This window comes from Salmo salar, chromosome ssa01 (assembly GCF_905237065.1).
Source record: "Salmo salar chromosome ssa01, Ssal_v3.1, whole genome shotgun sequence".
In the NCBI taxonomy this organism is placed as follows: domain Eukaryota; kingdom Metazoa; phylum Chordata; class Actinopteri; order Salmoniformes; family Salmonidae; genus Salmo; species Salmo salar.
In genome coordinates this window covers 96,950,182-96,972,946 of record NC_059442.1, presented here as the reverse complement: position 1 = coordinate 96,972,946, position 22,765 = coordinate 96,950,182, and the positions used below count along the sequence as shown (strand labels likewise).

The 22,765-nt window shown below is 43.3% G+C and overlaps 1 protein-coding gene across 2 annotated transcripts in view; it reads left to right on the top strand.

The window, feature by feature from the left end:
- Positions 1-20,225, top strand: part of LOC106610824 (deubiquitinase DESI2) — a 47,681-nt gene extending 27,456 nt beyond the window's left edge. For both annotated transcript variants that reach the window (XM_014210445.2, XM_014210439.2), the window contains exons 2-5: positions 823-895; positions 1,083-1,176; positions 13,216-13,357; positions 19,275-20,225. In XM_014210445.2, the coding sequence (XP_014065920.1) occupies positions 877-895; positions 1,083-1,176; positions 13,216-13,357; positions 19,275-19,511 (492 nt within the window). In that variant the 5' untranslated portion in view covers positions 823-876 and the 3' untranslated portion in view covers positions 19,512-20,225. The remainder of the gene's footprint in view (positions 1-822; positions 896-1,082; positions 1,177-13,215; positions 13,358-19,274) is intronic.
- Positions 20,226-22,765: the final 2,540 nt, after the last annotated feature.

The window sequence follows — 22,765 nt, the reverse complement described above, 5'->3', positions numbered from 1 at the left end:
TTGTCCTTCTGGAAGGTTCTCCCATCTCCACAGAGGAACGCTGTTGCTCTGTCAGAGTGACCATCAGGTTCTTGGTCACCTCCCTGACCAAGGCCCTTCTCCCCCGATTGCTCAGTTTGGCTGGGTGGCCAGCTCTAGAAAGAGTATTGGTGGTTCCAAACTTCTTCCATTTAAGAATGATGGAGGCCACTGTGTTCTTGGGGACCTTCAATGCTGCAGACATGTTTTGGTACCCTTCCCCAGATCTGTGCCTCGACACAATCTTGTCTCTGTGGTCTCTGGACAATTCATTTGACTTCATGGCTTGGTTTTTGCTCTGACATGCACTGTCAACTGTGGGACCTTATAAAGACGTGTGTGTGCCTTTCCAAATCATGTCCAATTCATTGAATTTATCACAGGTGGACTCCAATGAGTAGAAACATCTCAAGGATGATCAATGGAAACAGGATGCACCAGAGCTCAATTTCGAGTATCATAGCAAAGGGTCTGAATATTATGTAAATAAGGTATTATATTTTAATACAGCTGCAAAAATTTCTAACAACTTGTTTTCGCTTTGTCATTATGAGATATTGTGTGTAGATTGAGGACATTTAAAAAAAAAAATCAATTTTAGAATAAGGCTGTAAAGTAACAGTGGAAGAAGAGAAGGGGTCCGAATAGTTTCCGAATTCACTGTATATTACTCATTGCAAAGCATGTATACAAATGTTTATAGACCCCTCACCCTTTATGCTGTGACTTCTCTGTTCCCCTGTGTCTGTGATGTGGTCCTTTGTCTGGCAGCAGTAATAATGACCAGTGGTGTTCCTGTTTCAGTACTGGATCAACGAGTTCACCTCCAATCTAGGAATTGGAGTCTTTCACTCAGGGATGGAGATCTACGGCAGAGGTAAGGCAACCTCTTCTTCCCGCTGCTATGATTACAGCTCAGCAACACTGACCTCAAACACAGCAACACCACCCCACAGCCCTGTGAACTTCCCCTCCACCTCCACTAGTACTGTTGTGTGCTATGAATCTTTTTATAGTGTCTCTGACTTCCTCTGTGTTATCTGATCAATGTTCTTACCTTTCAGAGTTTGCCTATGGAGGACACCAATATCCATTTTCAGGAATATTTGAGATAACTCCAGGGGATGCCACAGAACTCGGGGAGACATTCAAATTCAAGTGAGTATTTGCTTTTTCCCTATCCCATTCCCCCCACCCGGAAACAATGTTTTCCACCCTGCCTAGCAACACGGGTTAGTTGTCAGTCCCCAATATCTCTGTCTACCCACCCACCCACCACTCCATTGCTTCCCAGAGTTCTGTCAACTTGGCTGGATGTCCTTTGGGTGGTGGACTATTCTTGATACACACATTTTAAAGTGTTGAGTGTGAATGTTGCAGTTCTTGACACAAACCAGTGCGCCTGGCACCTACATACCTCGTTCAAAGGCACTTAAATATTTAGTCTTGCCCATTCACCCTCTGAATGGCACACAATCCATGACTCAATTGTCCCAAGGCTAGAAAATCCTTCTTTAAACTGTCTCCTCCCCTTCATCTACACTGATTTGAAGTGGATTTAACAAGTGACATCAATAAGGGATCATAGCTTTTACCTGGATTCACCTGGTCAGTCTGTCATGGAAAGAGCAGCTATTCCTAATGTTTTTTACACTCAATGTATTTTCAGTGCATTCGGAAAGTATTCAAACCCCTTGACTTTTTCCACATTTTGTTACATTACAGCCTTATTCTAAAAATGATTAAATATTTTTTAAATTAATTTTATTAAAAATAAACATATCACATCTACATAAGTATTCAGACCCTTTGCTCAGTACCTTGTTGAAGCACCATTGGCAGCGATTACAGCCTTGAGTCTTCTTGGGTATGACACTACAAGGTTGGCACACCTGTTACTTCTCTGCAGATCCTCTTAAACTCTGTCAGGTTGGATGGGGAGCGTCGCTGCACAGCTATTTTCAGATCTCTCAAGAGATGTTCGATCGGGTTCAAGTCCGGGCTCTGGCTGGGCCTCTCAAGGACATTTAGAGACTTGTCACGAAGCCACTCCTGCTCTGTCTTGGCTGTGTGCTTAGGGTCATTGTCCTGTTGGAAATGGGAACCCACCAGACATGTCACCCATTTAGCACGTTTGGGATGCTCTGGATCGGCGTGTACGACGGCGTGTTCCAGTTCCCGCCAATGTCCAGCAACTTCACACAGCCATTGGAAGAGGAGTGGGACAACATTCCACAGGCCACAATCAACAGCCTGATCAACTCTATGTGAAGGAGATGTCGCGCTGCATGAGGTGTTCACACCAGATACTGACTGGTTTTCTGATCCATGTCTCTACCTTTTTGTTACGTTATCTGTGACCAACAGATCTTTATCTGTGTTCCCAGTCATGTGAAATCCCCAGATTAGGGCCTAATTTACTTATTTATTTAAATTGACTGATTTCCTTATATGAACTGTAACTCAGTAAAATCTTAGAAATTGTTGTGTGTTGCTTTTATATTTTAGTTTGTGTATATATATTGTTTGTATGTGTTGGGCTAGCTGAGATTATTCTTTAGAGTCAAGTATATTTGTCCAGGTCTCAATTGTTTCTTGACTAGCCCCATTCATTCTCCCTCTCGATAATTCTAATATTATGACTTCTAATAGTATATTGGGAGAGAGTGCGGTGATTGCCATCTAAGAGCCAACATATTTTTTTGCGTCAGTGCTGCCTGCCAGTAGTAATAGTCTGATTCAAGGAGCTATTATCGTTAACTAACATGGTAGATGCAACGCATTGAATATTTACATTCATGCACTTCGAAATACATTTTTTTTTACTTTGCCCCAGAAGTATTTCACTGCAGAGCACTCCCACATCATATGAAGGAATGTGCCTACCTGATTTAGGTGACACAGTGAACAGTTGGGGCCAATTTCATCATAAAACCTTTCCTTGGTGTTAAATTCATTCTGTGAACTAGGGCTGACCCCATTTAGTCCACTGGTCAATTGTTTGGTTAGTTGACAACTTTAAAAAAACCTTTTTTTTAGCAGTTACAAAAAATATATATGTAAAGAATATGGCAAATGTCTTGATTGACACCTGTCTCAGTGGACTAATCCATTGCGGAGGCCGTGGGGATGGCACACCAGTAGTACATTTACCGTTAATCGTTCATTTATTCATCGTGTGTGTTTGTTTGGAGCGCTCCTCTCAATGTTGAGTAAGGACGCGCATCTGATTATGTATAGAAGTAGGCCTAGGCTACCTGGCCTGCGCACAAATTTAGGCTTATAAATGTGCCTGTTTGGGGATCTGATAGTATTTCTGATTTGTATTAACTCACCACCACTAATGAGCTGTGGAGCTTCTCAAAGCAATTTTTTTCTTCACCTCAAAAAGCAACTAAAGTCTGTTTTACATCCATTAAGAATGCAATAGTTCCTCAATGTTGCCTATTTGAAAAATCTTTCCAGCTCTCTCCCTTTGGATAACCACCCGGCGTGAAAAGAAAAAAAAATGTAATGTTCTGATCCAGTGGAAACGTCATAAAAAAGGCCTACCTGACTACTTCTTATCCCTTGTGCAAATAGCCTACAACTGTGTCTGTTCAGAACTCACTGGCATGGGAAACTCTGAGGGTGCAGAATATTTTATACAATGTTGCAAATTTGTTAGAGCAAGCTTTGGACTGGACCAAGTTGAAAGTTGATACGATGTTTCAAATTCCTTGTAGACAGGCCATGCTTAGCCAATGTGATTTATTTTCTTTACCTGCAGGATGCAATGTTTTTATTTGTTGGCTTTATGTAGGCTATTTTTACATAGTTGGCAATAGAAGTTACTTTTAGATTTGTATACTTTTTATTTAGATAGAATTTGTATTAATCACATGACAATGATTGTGAAATTCGACAACTTTATTATAAAATAAATGTGAGCATAATGGCAGAATATGAGAAGGCCAGCAGCAACGGTAGGAGGAAGTTCAGGAACAGGTTTTTTTTCTTGACCTCTGGGTCATTTGTGTGTCTTAATTATTTAATCACAGTGTGCTTAAAGCATCAGACAAGCTCAGTTTTATTTATATATATATATATATATATATATATATATACACACACACACACACACACACACACACACACACACAGTTGAAGTCAGAAGTTTACATACACCTTAGCCAAATACATTTAAACTCAGTTTTTCACAATTCTTAACATTTAATCCTAGTAAAAATTCCCTGTCTTAGGTCAGTTAGGATCACCACTTTATTTTAAGAATGTGAAATGTCAGAATAATAGTAGAGAGAATGATTTATTTCAGCTTTTATTTCTTTAATCACACTCCCAGTGGGTCAGAAGTTTACATACACTCAATTAGTATTTGGTAGCATTGCCTTTAAACTGTTTAACTTGGGTCAAATGTTTCAGGTAGCCTTTCACAAGCTTACCACAATAAGTTGGGTGAATTTTGGCCCATTCCTCCTGACAGAGCTGGTGTAACTGAGTCAGGTTTGTAGGCCTCCTTGCTTGCACACGATTTTTCAGTTCAGCCCACAAATGTTCTATAGGATTGAGGTCAGGGCTTTGTGATGGCCACTCCAATACCTTGACTTTGTTGTCCTTAAGCCATTTTGCCACAACTTTGGAAGTATGCTTGGGGTCATTGTCCATTTGGAAGACCCATTTGCGACCAAGCTTTAACTTCCTGACTGATGTCTTGAGATGTTGCTTCAATATAGCCACATCATTTTCCTGCCTCATGATGCCATCTATTTTATGAAGTGCACCAGTCCCTCCTGCAGCAAAGCACCCCCACATGATGCTGCCACCCCCGTGCTTCACGGTTGGGATGGTGTTCTTCGGCTTGCAAGCCTCCCCCTTTTTCCTCCTAACTTAATGATGGTCATTATGGCCAAACTGTTCTATTTTTGTTTCATCAGACCAGAGGACATTTCTCCAAAAAGTATGATCTTTGTCCCCATGTGCAGTTGCAAACCGTAGTCTGGCTGTTTTATGGCGGTTTTGGAGCAGTGGCTTCTTCCTTGCTGAGCGGCCTTTCAGGTTATGTCGATATAGGACTCGTTTTGCTGTGGATATAGATACTTTTGTACCTGTTTCCTCCAGCATCTTCACAAGGTCCTTTGCTGTTATTCTGGGATTGATTTGCACTTTTCGCACCAAAGTACGTTCATCTCTAGGAAACTGAATGCGTCTCCTTCCTGAGCGGTATGACGGCTGCGTGGTCCCATTGTGTTCATACTTGCATACTATTGTTTCTACAGATGAACGTGGTACCTTCAGGCGTTTGGAAATTGCTTCCAAGGATGAACCAGACTTGTGGAGGTCTACAATTTTTTTTCTGAGGTCTTGGCTGATTTCTTTTGATTTTCCCATGATGTCAAGCAAAGAGGCACTGAGTTTGAAGGTAGGCCTTGAAATACATCTACAGGTACACCTCCAATTGACTCAAATGATGTCAATTAGCCTATCAGAAGCTTCTAAAGCCATGACATAATTTTCTGGAGTTTTCCAAGCTGTTTAAAGGCACAGTCAACTTAGTGTATGTAAACGTCTGACCCACTGGAATTGTGATACAGTGAATTACAAGTGAAATAATCTGTCTGTAAACAATTGTTGGAAAAATTACTTGTGTCATGCACGAAGTAGATGTCCTAACCGACTTTACAAAACTGAGAAATGGCGCCAGAAGAAATGGCAGCAGTTTTACGGGCGCCCAACCAATTGTGCTATTATGTGTTTTTTTTGCGTTATTTGTAACTTGTTTTGTACATAATGTTTCTGCAACCGTATCTTACGTCAAAAAAAGAGCTTCTGGACATCAGGACAGCGATCACTCTCCTCGGATTAGACAAAGATTTTTTCTACAACAAGGATGACGCACAAGGCATTCTCCAAGCACCCCACAGGGCCGACATCCCCGTTATTTGCAAGAGGAAGCGACGCAGGTACAGAGGACAAAGAGCCGGATGCCTGGTCAGGACCCAGAGAAGGCGACTGGGAAAGCTGCCGTTACCATCAATACTACTCGCCAACGTGCAATCATTGGACAATAAATTAGACAAGGTACGATCATGAATATCATACCAACGGGACATCAAAAACTGTAATATCCTATGTTTCACGGAATCGTGGCTGAATGACGACATGGATATTCAGCTAGCGGGATATACGCTGCACCGGCAAGATAGAACAGCACACTCCGGTAAGACGAGGCGGGGGCGGTCTGTGCATATTTGTAAACAACAGCTGGTACATGAAATCTGAGGAAGTCTTTAGATTTTGCTCGTCTGAAGTAGAGTATATTGTGATAAATTGCAGGCCACACTACTTGCCTAGAGAGTTTTCAGCTATACTTTTCGTGGCTGTTTATTTACCACGACAGACAGATGCTGGCAATAAGACCGCACTCAGTCAGCTGTATAAGGAAATAAGCAAACAGGAAACCACTCACCCAGAGGTGGCGCTCCTAGTGGCCGGAGACTTTAATGCAGGGAAACTTAAATCAGTTCTACCAAATTTCTATCAACATGTTAAATGTGCAACCAGAAGGGAAAAAATTCTAGATCACCTGTACTCCACACACAGAGACGCGTACAAAGCTCTCCCTCGCCCTCCATTTGGTAAATCCAACCACAACTCTATCCTCCTGATTCCTGCTTACAAGCAAAAATTAAAGCAGGAAGCACCCGTGACTCAGTCTATAAAAAAGTGGTCAGATGAAGCAGATGCTAAACTACAGGACTGTTTTGCTATCACAGACTGGAACATGTTCCGGGATTCTTCCGATGGCATTGAGGAGTACACCACATTAGTCATTGGCTTCATCAATAAGTGCATCGAGGACGTCGTCCCCACAGTGACTGTACGTACCTACCCCAACCAGAAGCCATGGATTACAGGCAACATTCGCACTGAGCTAAAGGGTAGAGCTGCCGCTTTCAAGGTGCGGGACTCTAACCCGGAAGCTTCCAAGAAATCCTGCTATGCCCTGCGACAAATCATCAAACAGGCAAAGCGTCAATACAGGGCTAAGATTGAATCATACTACACCGGCTCCGACGCTCATCTTATGTGGCAGGGCTTGCAAACTATTACAGACTGCAAAGGGAAGCACAGCCGCGAGCTGCCCAGTGACACGAGCCTACCAGACGAGCTAAATCACTTCTATGCTCGCTTCGAGGCAAGCAACACTGAGGCATGCATGAGAGCATCAGCTGTTCCGGACGACTGTGTGATCACGCTCTCCGTAGCCAACGTGTGTAAGACTTTTAAACAGGTCAACATACACAAGGCTGTGGTGCCAGACAGATTACCAGGACGTGTGCTCCGGGCATGTGCTGACCAACTGGCAGGTGTCTTCACTGACATTTTCAACATGTCCCTGATTTGAATCTGTAATACCAACATGTTTCAAGTAGACCACCATAGTCCCTGTGCCCAAGAACACAAAGGCAACCTGCCTAAATGACTACAGACCCGTAGCACTCACATCTGTAGCCATGAAGTGCATCGAAAGGTTGGTAATGGCTCACATCAACACCATTATCCCAGAAACCCTAGACCCACTCCAATTTTCATACCACCCAAACAGATCCACAAATGATGCAATCTCTATTGCACTCCACACTGTCCTTTCCCACCTGGACAAAAGGAACACTTATGGGAGAATGCTATTCGTTGACTACAGCTCAGCGTTCAACACCATGGTATCCTCAAAGCTCATCACTAAGCCTAGGATCCTGGGACTAAACACCTCCCTCTGCAACTGGATCCTGGACTTCCTGACGGGCCGTCCCCAGGTGGTGAGGGTAGGTAGCAACACATCTGCCACGCTGATCCTCAACACTGGAGCTCCACAGGGGTGCGTGCTCAGTTCCCTCCTCTTCTCCCTGTTCACTCACGACTGCATGGCCAGGCACAACTCCAACACCATCATTAAGTTTGCAGACGACACAACAGTGGTAGGCCTGATCTCCCTACAGGCTGTCTTGTCGGTGGAGGTCAGAGACCTGGCCGGGTGGTGCCAGAATAACAACCTCTCCCTCAACGTAACCAAGACTAAGGAGATGATTGTGGACTACAGGAAAAGGAGGACCGAGCACATCCCCATTCTCATCGACGGGGCTGTAGTGGAGCAGGTTGAGAGCTTCAAGTTCCTTGGTGTCCACATCAACAACAAACTAGAATGGTCCAAACACACCAAGACAGTCGTGAAGAGGGCACGACAAAGCCTATTCCCCCTCAGGAAACTAAAAAGATTTGGCATGGGTCTTGAGATCCTCAAAAGGTTCTACAGCTGCAACATCTAGAGCGTCCTGACTGGTTGCATCACTGCCTGGTACAGCAATTGCTCGGCCTCCGACCGCAAGGCACTACAGAGGGTAGTGCGTACGGCCCAGTACATCACTGGGGCTAAGCTGCCTGCCATCCAGGACCTCTATACCAGGCGGTGTCAGAGGAAGGCCCTAAAAATTGTCAAAGACCCCAGCCACCCCAGTCTCTGTTCTCTCTACTACCGCATGGCAAGCGGTACCAGAATGCCAAGTCTAGGACCAAAAGGCTCCTCCCAAATGGCTACCCAGACTAATTGCATTGTGCCCCCCCCCCCCAACCCTTCTTTTTACGCTGCTGCTACTCTCTGTTTATAATATATGCATAGTCACTTTAACTATACATACTACCTCAATTGGGCCGACCAAGCAGTGCACCCGCACATTGGCTGACCGGGCTATCTGCATTGTGTCCCGCCACCCGCCAACCCTTCTTTTACGCTACTGCTACTCTCTGTTCATCATATATGCATAGTCACTTTATAGCCTCGCTATTTTTATAGCCTGTCTTTTTACTGTTGTTTTGTTTCTTTACTTACCTAACACCTTTTTTGCACTATTGGTTAGAGCCTGTAAGTAAGCATTTCACTGTAAGGTCTACACCTGTTGTATTCGGCGCACGTGACAAACTTTTGATTTAATTTTAACAAGATATTTGTGGAGTGGTTGAAATACTTAGGTTGGAGTCATTAAAACTTGTTTATGTAAACTTCCAACTTCAACTGTGTGTGTGTGTGTGTGTGTGTGTGTGTGTGTGTGTGTGTGTGTGTGTGTGTGTGTGTGTGTGTGTGTGTGTGTGTGTGTGTGTGTGTGTGTGTGTGTGTGTGTGTGTGTGTGTGTGTGTGTGTGTGTGTGTGTGTGTGTATATATTGTTAATGTAACTTGTTTATGTAAACTTCCGACTTCAACTGTGTGTATGTATGTATATATATATATTAGTTCATTTTATTTTTATTCAAACATAAGGTGTGTCTATATATGGAAAAATACACATTTCAAAATTTGGACCAGTCATTTGGTCTAAAGAGCAGACAACTGTGTCTTGGTCGACCCCCAAAAAATTTGTCGGGTTCAGCCCTACTGTGAACAGATTTATTGTATAAATTGATGGTTCGGATTATGGGATTCCAATGTCATATTTTTCAATATTCTGTTCAAGTTTAAGGGTTGTCCAGATTCACTTAGATCTGTGGACAATACTTTTTTTGAATGGCTAGCTCAGAATATGAGCTTTCCAAAAGTTGTTTATATATTATAAAGATCAGTCCTTTCGGGAGCCCATCATTATATGTTTCGGTAGTTGGGTTTCCCGAGAGACTGCATAGGCAAACAAAGCAGACCTAAGTTCTAAATATAGAAAAAAAGGTAATGTCTGTATCTTTCAGATCTTGGAATGTACCAAGACCATTATTGTCCATGATATCGGCAAGGATACGGATTCCACATTTGCACCATTGGGGTATGCAAATGGCCGCCCTCTAGATCGCAAGGCATTATTGTAAAATATTGGAGTATGGGCATGTATTTTTTTTATTTAGCGCCAAATAGAAATTGTGTTAGCAATAATGAGACCAAAGTGTAGTTTACATTGTTTAAGGTATATATCAGTAAAGACCACCTCTTCCAGGGCAATAGGAGACACCATATTTCTCTCTATACTCAGCAAGGGGGTGGAGGATTCATGTCTAAACCAATTTAGGATGGGAGGAAATGCTACTGTGTGGAAATACAATTTAAAATTTGGTACGGATAGTCCTCCTACGTCTTTCCCTCTTTACAAGTTTCTTAAATTTATCTGGGCTCGCTTACCTTGCCATATACATATGGATTTTATTCCAATAGCCAGAATGGGGAGAGAAGGGAAGCATTGAACAACAGAAATTCAGCCGTGGCAATATATTCATTTTGACGATAGATATTCTGCCGGTTAAAGCAAATGGGATATTAGTACATCTACTGAGGTCAGATTGAATTGATTTCAGTGTTCTGTTCAAGGTTCTGGCAATTGTTTCATCTAAAGAAGGAAATATATCTACTCCCAAATATTTAAAATGGTAAACTATTGGGATTCCATAAATTGAGATGGAGTCCTCCATCAGGGTCTTGAGAGGCGGTAGGACTGATTTTGGTTTTATAACTTGAGATGGTGCTGAATTTCTCTAATTTTTACATTTACATTTAAGTCATTTAGCAGATGCTCTTATCCAGAGCGACTTACAAATTGGTGCATTCACCTTATGATATCCAGTGGAACAACCACTTTACAATAGTACATCTATATCTTTTTTGGGGGGGGGTTAGAAGGATTACTTGATCCTATCCTAGGTATTCCTTAAAGAGGTGGGGTTTCAGGTGTCTCCGGAAGGTGGTGATTGACTCCGCTGTCCTGGCGTCGTGAGGGAGCTTGTTCCACCATAGGGGTGCCAGAGCAGCGAACAGTTTTGACTGGGCTGAGTGGGAACTGTGCTTCCTCAGAGGTAGGGGGGCCAGCAGGCCAGAGGTGGATGAACGCAGTGCCCTTGTTTGGGTGTACAGCCTGAAGGTACGGAGGTGCCGTTCCCCTCACAGCTCCGTAGGCAAGCACCATGGTCTTGTAGCGGATGCGAGCTTCAACTGGAAGCCAGTGGAGGAGCGGGGTGGCGTGAGAGAACTTGAGAAGGTTGAACACCAGACGGGCTGCGGCGTTCTGGATGAGTTGTAGGGGTTTAATGGCACAGGCAGGGAGCCCAGCCAACAGCGAGTTGCAGTAATCCAGACGGGAGATGACAAGTGCCTGGATTAGGACCTGCACCGCTTCCTGTGTGAGGCAGGGTCGTACTCTGCGAATGTTGTAGAGCATGAACCTACAGGATTGGGTCACCGCCTTGATGTTAGTGGAGAACGACAGGGTGTTGTCCAGGGTCACGCCAAGGTTCTTAGCACTCTGGGAGGAGGACACAATGGAGTTGTCAACCGTGATGGCGAGATCATGGAACGGGCAGTCCTTCCCCGGGAGGAAGAGCAGCTCTGTCTTGCCGAGGTTCAGCTTGAGGTGGTGATCCGTCATCCACACTGATATGTCTGCCAGACATGCAGAGATGCGATTCGCCACCTGGTTATCAGAAGGGGGAAAGGAGAAGATTAATTGTGTGTCGTCTGCATAGCAATGATTGGAGAGGCCATGTGAGGATATGACAGAGCCAAGTGACTTGGTGTATAGCGAGAATAGGAGAGGGCATAGAACAGAGCCCTGGGGGACACCAGTGGTGAGAGCATGTGGTGCGGAGACAGATTCTCGCCACGCCACCTGGTAGGAGCGACCTGTCAGGTAGGACGCAATCCAAGCGTGGGCCGCGCCGGAGATGCCCAACTCGGAGAGGGTGGAGAGGAGGATCTGATGGTTCACAGTATCAAAGGCAGCAGATAGGTCTAGAAGGATGAGAGCAGAGGAGAGAGAGTTAGCTTTAGCAGTGCGGAGAGCCTCGGTGACACAGAGAAGAGCAGTCTCAGTTGATCTTTAAAACTTTTGGGAGGGATTGAGATACTTTATCTAGACAATGTAAGATCTCGTCGGCGTATAATGGGATGACGTGATCTGTAGAATTGAGAGATATTGATGCCTGGGCCAGGGGCTCCATATACAATAAAAATAGCAGAGGTGAGATGGGATCACCTTTCCTGCTACTTCTACTTATTCTGAACAAAACAGAGCAGGTATTGCCTGTTATTACTATGGATGAGGGATTGGCATATAGTATTTTAATCATATGAATAAAATTGGAGCCAAGCACTATATGTTCCAAAATCTGACCAAAGATATTACCATTCTAGTCTATCAAAAGCTTTTTCTGCATCAAGTGATAGGACTGCCCAAAGAGCTTTGGTTTCTGATGAAGCATGTAAGATATGTAATAGACTGAGGTTATCTGAGGATAATAGTTTAACAGACCCGCTTTGGTCCAGATGTACCAATTTGGGTAAGTTTTCTATGTTTATCAAAGATGGTGAGCGCACTGGGTGAACGCTCTAACATCATTAACAACTTTTCCAATTCTGATTATCTTTTTTAGTTGCGATTTATTCAGCCCAGATGCAAATGCAGTTGCGTTGTTTGTAATAAAACCTTTGGTGGCATCCTATAGAATCTGAGGATCATCGACTGAATTTTTGTTAATCATTAGGAGTTAATTCAATTCAGTTTTTCAAAGTTTTCAAAGAAAGTAGGATTTTGTAGTAAGGAAACATTAAAGCTCCATCTTGTGGCTCTTTTAGGAGATTCAGACATTTTGTATCTGGCAATAAGATGCATTGTTGGGTTCTGAGTTCTAAACTTGAAAATATGAAGTATCCTTTTCCATGTCACTGAGGGAGAGAGGGGAATGTAGAATGTTTACATTCTGTCAGAATGTTATTGTTAGACATCGGGGATCCTTTGGTGAGGAGTGAGGAATTTGGTGCTGAGATCAGATCAGATGAAGTGAGGACGAATAGACATCACTAACTTTCTGTCTAGCAACAGAGCTGTATTGGCTGTTCAGATGTGTAGGAGGAGACTCAGCATAGGAGAAAGGGTTAAATACCAGTACTTGTGTGAATATTCTTTATCTGTTCAGCTGTCCGACCCTTTTGATGAATAAACTTGGTTTGAGCTTTAATAGTTGTCTGTCAGTTTTTACCGTTATTTAGAACCTAACAGCATGTTGATCAGATATGCTCATATGTCAGATTTCTTTTTTCTTGATTAAAGAAAATAGAGGACTATATAATATTACGACATCGATTCTGGGATATTTTAAAATATCGCCTTGTATGGTGGAAAAATTTGACTTGAATTGACCCTGTCTCTCTGTGTGGATCCTGTTCCTGGTGTCAGAGAGGCCATTGTTCTGGGCAGCACAGACTTCACTGAGGAGGATGTGGAGCGCATCATGGCGGACCTGGGGAAAGAGTACAAGGGGAACGCCTACCATCTCATGCACAAGAACTGTAACCACTTCACCTCAGCCCTGTCGGAGGTAAGCAACACTGAACACACACACACACACACACACAGGCACACAGGCACATACACACAAAGGCCTATATCCCAGTGTTTTCCAGGGTGTGCTGGACTCTGTCTGAATTATGTTGAAGAAGCTTCCATTAAAGAACACCCTCTGTGTTCTGATATACCGGTAACTCTCAATCCACAATATAGCAGGGGATGTAAAGCCATAACACATACATTTTTCAAGCAGCAGATTATGATCGGTAATGTTAAAAGCTGCACTGATGTCTAACAAAACAGCTATCACAATTTCTCTCAGCCAATCATCAGTCAAGTGCTGTACATGTTGAGTGTCCTTCCTTATATGCGTGCTGAAAGTCTGTTGTTAATTTGTTTACTTACAATGCTATTTCTATCTGGTCAAATTGGGTTAGAAACAGACTTATTGGTCGGCTGTTTGAGCCAGTAAAGGGGGCTTTGCTATTCTTGGGTAGCAAAATGACTTTTGCTTCCCTCCAGGCCTGAAGGTGCACACTTTCTAGTAGGCTTAGATTGAAGAGATGGCAAATAGAAGTGGCAATATTCTCCATGGTCATTCTCAGTCATTTTCTGTTCAAGTTGTCAGACCCAAGTGGCTTGTCATTGTTGATAGACAACAATAATTTGTTCACCTCTTCCACACTTAGTTTACAGAATTGTCTTTCATAATTTGGTCACTTATGCATGGAGGTTCAACATTTTTTGCTGGCATGTCATGCCTAAATTTTCTAATCTTGCCAATTAAAAATATAATTAAAGTAGTTGGTAATATCAGTGGGTTTAGTAATGAATGAGCCATCTGATTCATTGAATGATGGTGCGGAGTTTGCCTTTTTGCCCAAAATTCCATTTAATGTGCTCCAAAGCTTTTTACTATCATTCTTTATATCATTTATCTTTGTTTCATAGTACAGTGTCTTCTTCTTTTTGTTCAGTTTAGTCACATGATTTGTGCAGCAAGATTTATTTGCCATTCCTTTTGCCTCATCCCTCTCAACCATACTTTTTTTTAAATCCACAGGGATTTAACAGTTGCATGCTTATTAGTAACTGGAATAAGCAATTTCATAAATGTGGTTACACACCACAGACCAGCAAATATTAGTTACATCTTCAACATAGGAATCACTACTAAACTTATTGTATGACCTCTTATGCATTATATTAGGCCCAGCCATTGAAACTTTGGTGTTCTGAGCTATGGCTTCTATATTGTGATCACTACATCCAATGGATTTGGATACTGCATTAGAGCAGATTTCTGCAGCATTAGTAAAGATGTGATCAAAACAAGTAGATTTCATTCCTGTGCTATTTTGTAAATACCCCGGCAGGCAGTATTTATCACATACATTATCAAGCATTTCACACATATTATCCAGATACTGACCAGGGCCTAAAAGGTACTTTTTGGTCTACCAGGCAATTGTACATGTGATGTTGGCCCGGATAAACCGGATGTAACCCGCATATAGACGTCCATGAATTGGTGTATGCGAACGTGAGTAGATTACCTTGATAACAACGGGCGGACATTTGGACGCATTCTCCAGTTCTTATTATACCTCAGTGGCTATGTCTCTGAGACACCACCTTAACCAACTTAATTTGGCTCCAATGCGTTATTGAGTCTTCACACATGGGAATGAATGACGTCACATGATCGATGGCTTTGTCGATACATATTGTCATGACTGGCCTGCTCGGGTCAGGTTACCATGGACCACAATCCTACAGGGAGATCTCTCACACCCACCAGAGGGGAAGAGATTGGGAGGTATGGGGGGTTATGACACCTAACGCCCATTGTAAATCTTAAGGCAGCAGACAAAATTCCTTTTGTCCTCTCATTATGGAGAACCGCCCTCAGAACATTAACATGCAATAAATGGACTTTGGGACAATAGGTTTTGTCAGCCACAATGGTGGTAATGACGATAGATGGAATATGAAAATGAATGTCGTTTTTGTAATGTTATTAAAAGTTAAAGGACGACGTTATAACGAAAACATTGTAACTTTAAGGGTTTTCCTAACATGTGCCTGATGTTTGCATATTGTACGTTGTGTGGAAAATGTCCAGATCAAAGAGAATGTTTTTGTAAAGATGAAATGTGAAGATAGTTGTCTAAATTGGATCTGAGTAAAATCCAGACCTTGCCTCGTAACTTTCCTCGTAACTGCCCTGAAGGCGGAAACGTCCATTTCTGACCCGAGGGTATAAAACATGTGAGTTAAGAATTAACATATCAGACTAAGTGACCCTGAGCTGCAGCCAAGGTCTGAGTGGTCAGCAAACCCAAAACGCAACACGAGCTTGAAGAAGACAAAGGAACCTTTTAACAACCTATGCTACGGACGAGTAGCTGTATCTAAAGGGGGTGAATTCAAGCAGGACCACCTGGTCACCACTCTCCAAGGAATCGTGTGTCTACACTGTTTTCCTTCCCACGCTGGAACCATCCCCACGGCTGATTAGCCCTCCTCCGAAAACACCTTTTCAGAACAAGGGCGAGGAAACAGACCACTAAGAGAAAGGACACTGACATCGTGAGGAGAAACCGAGAGTTACACCCGGTAACCGAAGACGGACCGTCATCAGAGAAGTCAAAATTCGGTCCACGCAGACACACCCCATCGGAGACCTTCAACACATAATTACATCATTATATTCTGACCCATAAGAGCGGCAGTTCGGGCAAGGTTAAGGTTAAAATAAGCATAGCTGACAAATGCACGCAAGTGTGTTTTTCTCTCTTGCACTCTCTCTCTTGAAATCCCCATTTTGTGTAACACGTGTCATATTGTGTTGACCCGCTAGGGACCTGTTTCATCGTACTAAGTTCTAATCAATAGCCTAGACTGTGTGTTTGTGTATGTTATATTATCATTTTAGCTTGTTGGCAAATAAATAATCAAGACTCGGGTTTGTGCAGATTCCCGGATTATGCAACGTTCAGAATGAGATTGTAGAGGAAATTGATTGTAAAATCGATATTCTAATAATAGAAACTTAATAAAACCAAACTTTCCCATGGTGCCCCAGGCTAATGAGTTAATAATTACCTGATTCATTTAATCACGTAATTATAAACCGTTAATCATTCAATGAGCAGCAGTCGTCACATTAATCAATACAACGTCACGACAATATATACAGTCACAGAGGAATTTAGAACATGCTGCAGTCACGTCAGGTTACTATGACAACAGTCGCAACAACAAAGTCGAAGTTGAATGTCTCTTGCTCCTTGCTGGGTAAAGCAATGGCTGTATGAAAGGCTGTTTGAAAGGGGGTCCAATAAATATTGCCCAATTGTTTTTTTACAGGCAACATACCATGAATCCTATGAGCAGTATTTGATAATCCTTTCTGCATTTGAAAGGCAAATGAAGTGGGCCTGATGGCAGTGGTGGTTCTAGACAATTTCAACTGGGGGGGCCAAGCTGGGGCCAGTTGTACTGTTAGAGGGGCCAGTTACATTAGACGTTATTGTTGTCATATCGTTTTCTTCACTGCATTGCAGGCATTAGCAGGCAAAAGACCATGTTCATAATCATCATCGTTGCCACTGTCTAATAACGGATGTAAAAAAAGAACGATAGCAAAAATGTATGTAACAATTATTTCATTCTCCACATTTAGGGGGCCCACAAGGGGGTCCAAAAATGTTGTCACATGGGCACTGCCCCCCCCCCCCCCCAGAACTGCTAGTGCCTCTGGATAAGAACTTATTTCCAGTGAAACCAGCACCTCTTCCTCCTAGTGTTTTAGGTCATACCATCTTTTTATCACTACTACAACTAGACATGTCTAGTATGACTCGATGTATGACGATGTTGTATAGATTGAGTCAGATCATTGTTTCTAGTCATTTGCGATCTATTTTGTTCTGTGTTAATGAAAGCAAATCATTTTTCGAGATTAATTTATGCCAGGGGTCTCCAACAGGTCAATCGCGAGGTCACAGGCCAGCTATGAGTAGCTCCCCAAACAATTCTGAAAGTGCTTGCATTTGTCACGTGTTCCACCGCAAACTGTCATAAACAAATCTCACAAGTATCAGACACCTCAAGCACCAGGCTACTATCCAATCAAATCCACATTGACATTATCCCACCCCTGGTTAGCCACAATTGGCGTGAAAAGCCAAACGTAAGGCAATATCTGCCATTTCATTTCCAGCAATATTGCCTCTGTCTGTGTGGTGTGCGCATTTGTCGATCATTCACTTTGTGTAGCCAGTTGGCTTGTTTTTCACAGCCAGAGGCTTTTCCCACCCAAGACCTGTTTTTTCCAAAGTGGAATAGATCCATTAGACATCACAAGGACTAAAGATAAGAATCTACAGCTAATACCGCTTTGATAGAAAGGGCGATTTGTGTTCCTCTGCATTTACTGGGTCAGTAAATGTCTTTGTTTGGTGTTCGCTTTTTATTTTTTATTTAACTAAACAAGTCAGTTAAGAACAAATTCTTATTTTCAATGATGGCCTTGGAATAGTGGGTTAACTGCCTTGTTCAGGGGCAGAACGACAGATTTTTACCTTGTCAGCTCGGGGATACGATCTTGCAACCTTTCGGTTACTAGTCCAACGCTCTAACCACTAGGCTACCTGCCGCTTTGGAACACAATGTTTGAAAAGATTGGTTTTATGGTTGCTAAACTATTTTCACGGGAAAGAGATTTTTATTGTGATGTGAGAAATTCTAATAATGTCATTGGTGTTAAAAAAAGTGACAGGGGACAGGTAACAACTCAACACAGGTGTCTTGAACAGAAGTAAACTCCTCTATTCACTGGGGTGATAAAAACACATTACTGTGCTCAGCAAAAGGAATGGTCATGGCCAGTGGCTACCAAGGAAGTAATTACATTGTAATGATGTCTGTACTTAGCAAGACGACACAGCCACAATATTTTCCCATTGAAATAGCACCCCAGTAGTAGCCATCAGATGAATAAGGGTCGAATTGGATACAGTCTAGTGCAGTTCATTCCAATACCTAAAGATGAATTGGATACAGTCTAGTGCAGTTCATTCCAATACCTAAAGATGAATTGGATACAGTCTAGTGCAGTTCATTCCAATACCTAAAGATGAATTGGATACAGTCTAGTGCAGTTCATTCCAATACCTAAAGATGAATTGGATACAGTCTAGTGCAGTTCATTCCAATACCTAAAGATGAATTGGATACAGTCTAGTGCAGTTCATTCCAATACCTAAAGATGAATTGGATACAGTCTAGTGCAGTTCATTCCAATACCTAAAGATGAATTGGATACAGTCTAGTGCAGTTCATTCCAATACCTAAAGATGAATTGGATACAGTCTAGTGCAGTTCATTCCAATACCTAAAGATGAATTGGATACAGTCTAGTGCAGTTCATTCCAATACCTAAAGATGAATTGGATACAGTCTAGTGCAGTTCATTCCAATACCTAAAGATGAATTGGATACAGTCTAGTGCAGTTCATTCCAATACCTAAAGATGAATTGGATACAGTCTAGTGCAGTTCATTCCAATACCTAAAGATGAATTGGATACAGTCTAGTGCAGTTCATTCCAATACCTAAAGATGAATTGGATACAGTCTAGTGCAGTTCATTCCAATACCTAAAGATGAATTGGATACAGTCTAGTGCAGTTCATTCCAATACCTAAAGATGAATTGGATACAGTCTAGTGCAGTTCATTCCAATACCTAAAGATGAATTGGATACAGTCTAGTGCAGTTCATTCCAATACCTAAAGGACCGTTAGCTCTATCCTGCTTAGTAGGGCCAAATGTCTTACCGCTACAGTATCAGCAGATCCATTTCCAGTAAGACCTAGCACTCCAGTATCAGTGCTGCATGTCTCACTGTTCTACTCTGCACTCTTCCTGTCTGTCCATCAGGCCCTGTGTGGCAGGAAGATCCCTCTCTGGGTGAACCGGCTGGCCTACTTCAGTTCCTGTGTGCCCTTCCTGCAGAGCTGCCTGCCCATGGAGTGGCTGACCCCGGCTGCCCTGCAGTCCAGCATCAGCCAGGATCAGCCAGAGGATGCCTCTGCCTCCATAAACTCCATGCCTTCCCTCTCCCTCTCCTCTCCTTCCCCCTCCAGGCCCAGGGTTCCCCGACATCAGCCCCACTGACAGGACCAGCCCTGTGTGCAACATCACCTTCAATGACAGGCTCTAGCAGGGCCCCTCCTACTGTACTGTACACCACTCTGCCAATAGACAGGAACCTCACCCTACCTATCTACTGCCCATGCCTACTGTGCTCCTGATGAGACTTGCCATCCACCAGCTGCATTGAAGCCCCTCCTATACTGACTTGACTGGCAGACTGGCTACTGCCTCAGAGTACTGATGTGTTTTTACACAAAGTAAAACAACATTCAGATCATGTTTTGTGGCATTTCTTAATTTTCAAGGCCTTTATTTTCTATACTCAGGACTCTGAAAAATACTTTGAATATTGTTCTTTTTTCACTAATAGCTTCTTTTGCTTTTTCTAACACTTTAGTCATCACCGAGTGCGTTTGTAATCCTCTCTTTAAATAGAGCTTTTGTTTACAACATGTTTGTGGGTGAGTGTTTTACAACCACCTGGGCCAAACCCTCTCCACACTTTTCTTACGACACACACAGCTGATGTCTACACCTGTGGCAGCCGTGCCTGAAGATTTTTACTGTACCTGCTCGTTGAGCTCTGCACTGTTTCTCTATAGTTGACCTGTTTCTGTCTTTGTCAAGCAGCGGACTCCTTAACCTAGAATAACTAACACCGTTTTAGAGTCTTCTGTGTAACTGACAAGATTTGTATCCCGTTTTTAAAGTTATTAAAGAAAAATATATGTTATAGATCTGATTATTGTTTTGATGAGTTATGAACAAAAAATGTTTTCCCTATTCAACATGGTGCTTATGTCAGTATAGTATAATTAAGCAATAAGGCAGGAGGAGATGTGGTATATGGCCAATATACCATGGCTAAGGACTGTTCTTAGCCACGACGCAACGCGGAGTGCCTGGATACAGCCCTTAGCTGTGGTATATTGGCCATATACCATAAACCCCCGAGGTGCCTTATTGCTATTATAAACGTGTTACCAACGTAGTAATTAAAGCGGTAAAAATAAATGTTTTGTCATACCCGTGGTATACGTTCTGATAAACCACAGCTGTCAGCCAATCAGCATTCAGGGCTCGAACCACCCAGTTTATAATGGGCATTATACATTGGGTGGTTCGAGCCCCGAATGCTGATTGGCTGACAGCCATGGTATATATACAACACCCTCTCGTGCCTTATTGCTTAAATATACTACGGCTAAGGGCTGTTCTTAGGGAAGATGCAAAGGGGCCTTATTGCTGTTTTACCAACATATGTTTACCAACATAAATAGAACAGTAAACAAGTCATTTTTTCATCATACCCGTGGAATATCGTTTAATATACACACGGCTGAATTGCTGTTACAGCCGATCAGCATCCAGGACCCAAACTATCCAGTTTATAATTATAATAGCCAGGTTGTCTCCACACAGCTCCAGCTTATTGGTATGCAGACAACATTCTCCTCCATCTGGGCTGCTGCTGTTGTCCTTGACTGTAATAACAGTTCTGTGATGCAAATCTGATTTCCTCCATTGTTTGGGATTGCACTTGGCACGTACCACTGGCTATTGATTAACACTCAACTTTTATTAACATGAGTCCTTTCCTGTTTAAGTAGCAGTTGTTGCCCAAACAGGATATTTTCCCAAGTATGAAGTCTCTAAGCTGAATAATGTTAGCAGAGAGACACTGTAGCTTTTCCACCATTCATGACTCAAAACAAAGCTAGATTCAAGCTTACTGTACTTTCTCTCAAGATAAATGTTCTGTGAAACTGACCCAGCCGGTCAGTATGTGCTACCTCAATGGGGATTTTCATGGATCTTCCAGTCAGAGGTAGACGTGCTGGAAAGAGGAGCTGTCCTTCATTGTAAATCAAAAGCAGTGGAGCTAACATCTCACTTGAATCATGAATATTTTGATGCTAGTGAGAGTGGGTAGAGTCCAGTGTGTGTGAGAGTGGGTAGAGTCCAGTGTGTGTGAGAGTGGGTAGAGTCCAGAGTGGGTAGAGTCCAGTGTGTGTTTGTGTGGGTAGAGTCCAGTGTGTGTGGCTAGAGTCCAGTGTGTGTGTGTGTGGGTAGAGTCCAGTGTATGTGTGTGGGTAGAGTCCAGTGTGTGTGTGAGAGTGGGTAGAGTCCAGTGTGTGTGTGAGAGTGGGTAGAGTCCAGTGTGTGTGTGAGAGTGGGTAGAGTCCAGTGTGTGTGTGAGAGTGGGTAGAGTCCAGTGTGTGTGAGAGTGGGTAGAGTCCAGTGTGTGTGTGTGAGAGTGGGTAGAGTCCAGTGTGTGTGTGAGAGTGGGTAGAGTCCAGTGTGTGTGTGAGTGGGTAGAGTCCAGTGTGTGTGTAGAGTCCAGTGTGTGTGAGAGTGGGTAGAGTCCAGTGTGTGTGGGTAGAGTCCAGTGTGTGTGTGTGTGTGGGTAGAGTCCAGTGTGTGTGTGTGAGTGGCTAGAGTCCTGTGTGTGTGTGTGTGTGTGTGTGTGTGTGTGTGTGTGTGTGTGTGTGTGTGTGTGTGTGTGTTGAGTGGCTAGAGTCCAGTGTGTGTGTGTGAGTGGCTAGAGTCCAGTGTGTGTGTGTGTGAGTGGCTAGAGTCCAGTGTGTGTGTAGAGTCCAGTGTGTGTGAGAGTGGGTAGAGTCCAGTGTGTGTGTGTGGGTAGAGTCCAGTGTGTGTGTGTGAGTGGCTAGAGTCCAGTGTGTGTGTGTGTGTGTGTGTGTGAGTGGCTAGAGTCCAGTGTGTGTGTGTGTGAGTGGCTAGAGTCCAGTGTGTGTGTGTGAGAGTGGGTAGAGTCCAGTGTGTGTGTGAGAGTGGGTAGAGTCCAGTGTGTGTGTGAGTGGGTAGAGTCCAGTGTGTGTGTGTGAGTGGCTAGAGTCCAGTGTGTGTGTGTGTGTGTGTGTGTGTGAGTGGCTAGAGTCCAGTGTGTGTGTGTGAGTGGCTAGAGTCCAGTGTGTGTGTGTGTGAGTGGCTAGAGTCCAGTGTGTGTGTGTGAGAGTGGGTAGAGTCCAGTGTGTGTGAGTGGCTAGAGTCCAGTGTGTGTGTGTGAGTGGCTAGAGTCCAGTGTGTGTGTGTGAGTGGCTAGAGTCCAGTGTGTGTGAGTGGCTAGAGTCCAGTGTGTGTGTGTGTGTGTGTGTGTGTGTGTGAGTGGCTTGAGTCCAGTGTGTGTGTGTGTGTGTGTGTGAGTGGCTTGAGTCCAGTGTGTGTGTGTGTGTGTGTGTGAGTGGCTAGAGTCCAGTGTGTGTGTGTGTGAGTGGCTAGAGTCCAGTGCGTGTGTGTGTGTGTGTGTTAAGTGG